This window comes from Chinchilla lanigera, unplaced genomic scaffold (assembly GCF_000276665.1).
Source record: "Chinchilla lanigera isolate Chin_1 unplaced genomic scaffold, ChiLan1.0 scaffold00038, whole genome shotgun sequence".
In the NCBI taxonomy this organism is placed as follows: domain Eukaryota; kingdom Metazoa; phylum Chordata; class Mammalia; order Rodentia; family Chinchillidae; genus Chinchilla; species Chinchilla lanigera.
The window spans coordinates 11,737,608-11,746,548 of record NW_004955439.1 but is presented as its reverse complement, the minus strand read 5'-3'; the positions used below and the strand labels follow the sequence as shown (position 1 = coordinate 11,746,548).

The following is an 8,941-nucleotide window of genomic DNA, read 5'->3' as shown; positions in this document are numbered from 1 at the left end:
CAGTGCATAGTGTGCTATGGGACAACTGTGATTATGACTTAACAATCATGTTAGGTCTATTTTCACAAACTGCAAATTATGCTATGATCTAACATACAAGCCCCGGGAGAGAAGGGAGAAGACTACAGCAACAAACATAAATGAACAAATAATGCCTCAAATTTCCAAATTTGATGAATGCCATAAACTCACAGTTAAACAGCTGTAGCAGGAAGAAACTACACTGAACACACCATAACCAAACTGTGATTAAAAAATAACACCTAAAGAGCAGTCAAAGAAAAGTCATAACTTACATATAAATAAGAACAATAGTTCTCTTGCTGGAAATCACAATAAGATACCACTTTAACAATCAGTAGATTGGTAAAAATTTTAAAGTCTGAAACGAATGCGTGTTGGAAATGTGAAACAAGGGTAACAGTGAAAGACAGTGCTGGCAGGGGTAAACTGGCACAGCCACTTTAAAATATAATTGAGCAACACCTTGTAGAGATAAAGATACTCAAACCATGGGGCCAGGCAGCATTACTCTTAGAGGATGTTCACGTAGCAGCACGGTTTGTAACAGCAAATCCGAAACATATGAAACCCAAGTGCCCAACAAAAGGAACAAATTACAGCACACTCACAGAATACAACAGAAATATAAATGACTCTTGAAAATGTTACATTGAAAAAAGAAAGCCACAGAAGTAAACACACACTATGCTGTTTATATAAAATTGAAAAACATACAAAATTAACATTTTATTGAGGGATACATATGAAAGTTGTAAAACCACAAGAGAATGACAAAACAATAATAATTACTTGAGAAAAAGGGCACATTTGGGACTCCCGAAATATAGGAAATGTTCTGTTTCTTAAGCTAGCTCGTAAGTACAGAGACATTCATATTAATTATTCTTTAAACCTCATATATACATACTTATGCATTCTTGCAGTATGAAACACTTCACTTAAAAAGTAAGAGTTGAGGCCGGGCAGGGTGGCACACACCTGTAATCCCAGCACTCGAGAGGCTGAGGCAGGAGGATCGTTGCAAGTTAGAGACCAGCTTGGGCTATAAAGTGAGCTCAAGATCAGCCTGAACTGCATAGCGAGACCTTGTCTCAAAAAAAGGACAAAAAAATAAAATAAGAGTCAAAATGTGAACAACCCTGAAAATGAATATTACCATTTATATATAATAACATTAGTGTAAAAAAAGTATACACAGAAAAGGTTCAATTCTTGATCACTCAGTGCCCTATTTTATCAGACTAAATCTAAAATCCTAGTATAAAAAAAATAACAAGTAGAGTCTTTAACTTCTCTGACACAAAACCTAAACATCTGCTCTCCTGGTCCTCTAAATTAGGCAGGAATAAATATGTTAACCACTCATTCCCAATTCATCTCTTATCTGTACTTAGATTTATCTTTGGATTTCTTTGGGCTTCTGCTTCGGTCTCTCTTCTTACTCCTCTCTCTGTCGTACGCGTCTGCCTGGTACCTGGATTTGTGACTATTACTGTAGTGCCCGTCTCTTTCCCGAGACCGACTACGACTCCGGTTTTGAGGTCGGTCTCTCTTTTCACTCTTGTGTTTCTCCCAAGAGCTTTCTTCTTCTTCATAGTGACCAAACCCCATTTCTCTGTAGATATCCTGTCAAAGAAATGCAGGGAAAGTTCAGTCAAAATCTGTAAAATGAATACTTTGTGGGCACTGTTAATTAAATAAAACTTAGAAAAGTCCACCATTAGCAAGCTGTTCTAACAGCTCAAATTTGAATACCATTAATGTCACGAACCTCATATATTAGAAAGCAAAGTAATTCAAAAAGATTTAACCATTTTTCTCATCTATCTCACTGTTTTGCACTACGATTTTAGTTGACCTGAGGTATCAGTGCCACATAGAACTGAAACAGCCCAAGAGAAATGAGAACAAATCTATAATGTTATGATATCAGAAGTTCTGATAATGTATAGTCACATTTCCATTTTCCCTTATTCTACTCCCCCCAAAATGTGATCCCATACTGATTTACAATAAAACTGCTAAAATCACCGTAACAGTCCTTAAGATGTCACTTAAATAGCACAGGAGGCAGAGGTCTTAGACAAGAGAGTCTAAAATGAAAAAACAGACTCTGCATAATGTGATATGGGCAAATAATCTTCAAGGAAATGTCTGATGCTGGGGATTGAACCCAATGCTTTGCCTATGCTAATAAGCATGCTTTCCACCACTGAACTACACTCCAAGCCCTGTTTAATTTTTTTTTGGTGGTACCAGGGATCGCACTCAGGACCTTGTGCTTGCCAAGCAGGCACTTATACAGCTGAGCTATATCCCCAGCCCCCGGTTTAATTTTTAAAGGGCTTTATTTCATAACTGCGCCTCTCTCAATCTTCAGATACACACTGGATATTTAGATTAGGCTGCTATGTTTCTGTTAATATTATTACTTATATATTTCTTAAAACTATTAGTTGAGAAACACTGGAATAATCCATTGCCTGCAGACAATACAAGGGTTGTAATTAATTCTATTCTTAGTAATGAAGTAGCAGTCATTTTCCCATAGAAGAGGGCTAGTTAACAACAATTCTATTTCTGTTTGTGTCCTGCTCTTAATTAGAACAAGTATCTCAGTGAATGGCTGAAATCTAATGTAAGCACAGCTAATCCTCTTTCAAGACAGTGTAAAATTCAACTTCTTTAAAGGCAATTTTCTAAGGACTGTACTCCCAAAGACCTCTACTCTATCACAACAGACAGTATTCCAGTAGGCATTAAGTGTCAAAGGGTGAAAACAGAGTGACAGACACTCATAATTAAGGACCTGGTTTTATGCAAGTGATTACTTCATAAAATCCTCAACATACACAAATAGACACGTAAGTGCACGAATGTTTAAATAAGAGATAAAAAGCTATGGGGTTAGGGATGTAGCACAGTACTTGCCTAGCATATGTGAGGCCCTGGTTGTGATTCCTTAGCACCAAAGGGAAAAAGAAGTTACAAAATACTTAATTGAAAATCTGAGGAAGTTGCAAATTTGAAAGAGACTGAAATTTTACAACCACTTCTACTTGGAGTAGTTCTCAATGCTAAACAAGCTTTGACATCAGGCAGATCTGGACTTGGTCTTTGCCATTTAGGAGATCTGTGCAAAGTACTCTTATTATATTTATTAGTTTCAAGAAGTTAGGATTTGAAGTGAGCCTCAAAAGGGGAGTGGGTTTGAGTCTGAATTGGCTACCAAAAGGCTGATGAAAGTAGTGTAAATGAGAACTGGAAAGCAAGGAGGAATTAGCACTGTGTGCTTGTAGGAGAAAGCTTAGGTGGTCAGATGAAGTCCTATCAGACCAGACCCTCCAACTATGCGCCAGTACAGTGCAAAGCTCTTCAGGAGTATAGTATTACCTTCGTACTAGAAGCAGAAAGATTGAGACTCATGAGATCTACACAGGTTGTAGATAATTATTTAACCAATCAGTAATTTGACATACAAAACTGAAAATGTAAGGATGGTAAAGAATAAAGGGAAAAGAAAAAAGAACTGACTGAATTAAAACAAATAAAGTTCTAGGTTCCCCCTAATTACAAAGATCTAAAAGCTTGTAGGATCTCCATCTTCATATCTAAAGTGAAGAAAATAAAGTGAGCATTAAGTCCTTTCTACTACAGACTTCAAGAAGTTCTATTATTTTATACATTTAAGGAATGAAATAAGATGGCCAGAAAGGGAAAGAAAGCACACACACCCACAGGCCAATTTAAAGCAATCAACACAGCAAATGACTTGATATAAAGTAGTCAAGATATGTCTAATCAGACTAAAAACTAGCCTTGCTCGGATCTCTGGGATTAAATCAAATATTCAATTACATTTAAGTCACTAAAATAATATCAAATTCTTTAAGTCACAACAAAAGTAGAGTTCTAAGTTCCAAGGAATCTATAACCACATAGAAGAAATAATGTTAATATTAGTACCGAGAGTTAGCTCTCCTCGAACAAGTTTATAACAACATAAAATTAATTAGTTAACAATAAGATAAAACATCTAATTAGCTCTCTTATTCATAAATATTGTTAATCCAACACAGGAGTACAGTAAGGAAAGACTAAAATAAGCAAGAAGAACTTGACAAAATAAATCCCACCTGTTTGCCAAAAACATCACCTCTAGCATAACAAGTATTAGAGGCACTGCACATACACTACAAATACACCAGGGGAGAACTAAAACCCAGTATGGGTATTTCTCAGCCAGTCGACCTCACTTCCTGTAACCCCAGTAAAACTAAAAACTTCAACAACAGGAAAACGATCTTTGGAATTAAGACATGAGATGGAAAAAATTATAGAAATTTTCAAATTGAATAGTAAGGCTGTTGAATAAAAAGCAATCTGAAGAAATAAAACATTCTTAGGAAACTGTACTCTCTCAGCAAAATACCAACAAATAGGAAAATGTGAGGTATGACCTGAAATGTAACTAACGGTACAAATTAATTATTATGTCTTTCAGACTGAAATAAAAAATACTGCTGCTGAGTTTTATTAGAAAGAAAATGAGAAAAGTAATGTAGCTATATTATTAAATCAAAGTTTAACAGCAAAAAATGTTTTAATACACTGAAGGAAAAGAAATGAGTTAAGAGATTATTATTTAGAATTTAGCAATTTTATAGTTACCAACTCCCTTAAAATTCTTTCTACAATGCTAACAGCAAGTTGAGCATGATGGAACACTCCTATAATCCCAACTACTCAGGCTGAGGCAGGTGAGTCACAAGTTTGAGACTATCCTGGGCAACTTAGTAAGGCTCTGTCTCAAAATACAAAATAAAAAAGGGCCAGGGGACTCAATGGTAGAGCACTTGCTTAGCCAGGATCTGGGTTCAACTCTCAGTACGCCAAGAAGTAAAACTAAAAAGCAGCAGCAGTTGACAGCATTCCTCCCCAAAAGTGTGATGACAAAAGAGGGCACCTGCCACTATAAAGCCTTACATAATCATGAATAGCTGGATCAAAAGACTCAAAAGTGAGGAGAGGACAGTCTTAAAACGTAGGCAGTCTTCCCATTTTTTTAGATCTCTGATCATATCACACACACCGAAGTTTATCTCTGGCCTCAATTCACTGAAGATTCTATATACAAGTTCAGGGTGAAAAGGTGCAACTAAAAGCAGCACGTGCTTGGGTGGGGGAAGGATTAAGCTTTTTAGTGGAAAGAATGCTAAAAATGCCTAAGAATGTGATATGACTACCACTTTAAAAGTCTAGGGTTCCAGGGTTGGTGGCACAGGCCTGTAATTCCAGCACTCAGGAGGCTGAGGCAGGAGAATCACAAGTTCAAGGCTGGCCTGGGTTATATAAGTAAATTCAAGGTCAGCCTGCACTACACAGTGAGACCTTGCTTTAAAAAAAAAAAAGAAAAAACTCTAGGGTGACTCTTTTGCAGGGGATGATCTTGACTAAGTACAGAAATTAAGAGGGAGAAGACACTTCTGTTATACTTCACTGAAACAGCACTATGGGCAAATTATTCTTGGCAGAATAACAGGATTGAGGAGAGAAAACTGACAGGAATATATTCTAGGTAAGAACAGCAGTAGAGTCATTAGGAGTATGAATCTGATCTAAACCGGTTCCATTACTTACTAGCTATGTAAAACCATGGACCAGCAACAATCTTTTTCATGTTTACTGTCTTCTTTGTTGTGAAATGGGGACAAAACAAATCACCTCACATTACAAAGACAATAAAGATGTCAGCTACTACTGCTCACATTATTACTGACTCATGGGAGGAATATTTAAAGAAACAGACAAAGGCATATTTTATAACTTGGACAGGGCATGAATGAAGGCAATCTTTAAATAGTTAATGGGCTATAGAAAGAAGACTATACCTCTGCTGGCAAGAGCAAAGGGTAGGGATGTATGCTACCCAGGACGCAGAAAGCCAAGAATATTTACCAAATATGTATTCACTGAAAACTTGTTAAATGAAGAAACCACAAAATATGTAAAATAGTTACCTATGGGAGAAGAAGAAAAAGGAGAAGAAACAAGAATACAAGTAAGTTTGGGCCCAGGGATATAGTTCAGCGACACAGCACCTGCCTAGCAGGTACAAGGTCCTGAGTTTGATTCCCGGTACAAAAAAAAAAAAAGAATATAAGTAAGTTCTTTGTATGTACCACTATGTATGTTGTATATTTTATTTTCCAACCATACAGTTTTTAAACGTACAAACCAAAATAATGTTTAAGCAATCCTTTAACTTCAAAAATAAAATGAGAATAATTAATTAAAATATGAACCCTGTTAATGACATAACCACAGGAGACACTATTACCACTAACTCTAAAATAGTAATTTGCCTATAATAGTACAAGTAGTGGCAGTAAGAATATTCAATGATAAAAATGTTTATACACACAATTTTTTCATTTAATCTTAACACATACCTGTCAAGTATTATCTCAGTTTCACAGAAGAGAAAATTGTGGCTTGGAAAATTAAATAACTTGGTAGGGTCATATCGATAACTAGCAGTGAGAAATACAGACCTAACTGCTTGGACAGCAAGTTCTTAACCTTGCCTACTATCCCATATTCCATCTGTCTTTGCATCACTCACCCTAATCACCTCAGCCTGCTGAAATCCTCCCCAACTAGGACCTAGTTCACATGTCTTCCATGTGCTAAAACAAGCAAGGGACTGAGACATAATTTGCTTTTTATTTAACAAGAGACAAAACACAGGTTAGAAATGATCTCTTCATCAATTTTCTCTGGTGAATTTTCATTATTTTAGAAAATAATTCATTCAGGAGAGCTTTGGGATGATTGAATTAATTATTAGTGTAGTTTTATTTCATATGCACCATATGGAAGGACATAAATGTTTCATAGGCGGTAAAACCTCCAGGACTCCAAGTGCTATGCATAAAATACTTCCTGATTCATTAACAACTGAAAAGCAGTTTTCCAGCACAGCCACACTTGTTTTGATAGGAATAAATGAGTACACACAGTTATGAAAACTGCTCTTGCTTGACAACATAGAAATATAATAAGTCACTGTGAAAACAATCTTTTATACCTTGTGATACATATTCTTGAAAATTAAAGCCCATTACCACATACAACCAATCTACATTTTGGAGCTAGGAACTATATACCTATCCCTATGCAGAACGATCCATTACCTCCTAAATTATACCACCAAGAGGTAATTTAAAAAGGGACAACAGCTGGACATGGTAGTGCACACCTGTAATCCCAGCACTTGGGATGCTGAGGCAGGAGCATCACTGAGTTCAAGGCTATCCTGAACGGCACAGTGAAACCCTGTCTCAAAAAAAACCAAAACAAAACAGGGACAACATATAGCAGTACATCAGTTCACAAATGGTTTTGTCAACAATTTGACTGACAAACACACATTTGCCAAAATTTTGTTTTTGCTTGCAAATTGTGTGTCAGGTGCCAGACATGACCACAGCCATCTTTCCTACAGAATCGTGGGCTCTCTTTTCCAAAATCACAGAACATGAACAAAGGTACCACTGTGTATGCTTCTCCATACCTAAGTCTGGGCATTGGAAATACCTGGTTAACATTTTTGATTGGCATGTAGTCTTCATCTTCCTTTTCTTCAGAGCAGTGTCGTGTTTTTTTCTTGTGTTTCTTACTTGTGTGTGAGTGACCTGATTTTGAGTCTTCTGCCTGGTCATCTAGTATAAGATCATATTTTGCACTACAGCATTTAGTTAAGGATAAATATGAGAAATGGTAGATAAGACATCAAAACATAAGAATCTAATAAAGGAAGTCACAAGGCGAAGTGTAACTTTTAAAAGCAAATAGCACGTGAAAAGCATAAAATATATTTCTAAAAGAAAACATATTTTCATTACATAGTTGAGATAAATGGAAAGAACAATGATCTTAGACAGTTAACAACTCGTGGGCAAAAATATATAGAAAATAAAAGAGTATTGACAAATGAAAACCCAAGTAGCACAAGAAATAAGGAAATGTATTTGTGAGTAATGAAAAAATCTAAACTTAGAAAGCAAAGCACATCTTTAACTATAAAAAATTAAGATACTATAAACACTAATATCCCAGAAACTATGTAAGATGAAAAGTACTTTCACATGATACTTCTTTTAGATCAATTTCTATAGGAGGAAATTTAGCATCAATATCAACAGTTATCATATTTAAATTCTCATAAGAACTTATAAAAACTAAAATAAGTTATACAAAGACTACATGTTAGAATTATTTTTAATGTCATAAAGGGGAATGACAAAATAGTAATAAAGACATACTTAAACACATTATAGTTTTGACACTGTGGCAAGATCCTACCCCTTTAATTTATTGGAGATAAGGTGCTGCCCTCTTGGCCCAGCCCCTGGTTCTTTGGCACTGGCCTATTGTATTATTTATGATCCTTAGGCAATCTCAGTCTTGGCATACCAGGAAGAACAACTGATTAGAACAATTATGTCACCTTAGTTAAAGTAGCATCAGCAAAAACAACAGTATCAAGCACCGCCTAGAAAATAATAAACTGTGGTAACTATTAATTTGCCAACTTTAACTGTATGAACTAGATTTGTGGTTATATAACAAAATTTTAAATGAACCAAAACTTGTATGCAGTAAATAAGCCTTCAATATGACAATCTTACCCTCAGGGGACAAAATTTAAAAGGAACTACAGCGGAGAAAAACAGAGAAATAGAACAAGAGGAAGAGATTAGAAGCAAGGCTGGAGAACAAAGGAAGATTACCCAAACTGGGAAACTGGTAAAGAAGACAGAGAGAAGGAGAAGGAAGAAAACAGGAACAAATACAACAACAAGAAAACTAGACACCATGTTCACTCTCACAAAAACAGGAACAAATACAACAA

At 35.8% G+C, this 8,941-nt stretch overlaps 1 protein-coding gene across 1 annotated transcript in view; it reads right to left on the bottom strand.

Annotated features, from left to right (window-relative positions):
- Positions 1-1,070: 1,070 nt before the first annotated feature.
- Positions 1,071-8,941, bottom strand: part of Ppil4 (peptidylprolyl isomerase (cyclophilin)-like 4) — a 40,383-nt gene continuing 32,512 nt past the window's right edge. Inside the window, exons 12-13 of the mRNA XM_005390608.2 lie at positions 7,624-7,771; positions 1,071-1,650 (exon numbers count right to left, since the gene is read on the bottom strand). Coding sequence (XP_005390665.1) covers positions 1,405-1,650; positions 7,624-7,771 — 394 coding nt within the window. The 3' untranslated portion in view covers positions 1,071-1,404. The remainder of the gene's footprint in view (positions 1,651-7,623; positions 7,772-8,941) is intronic.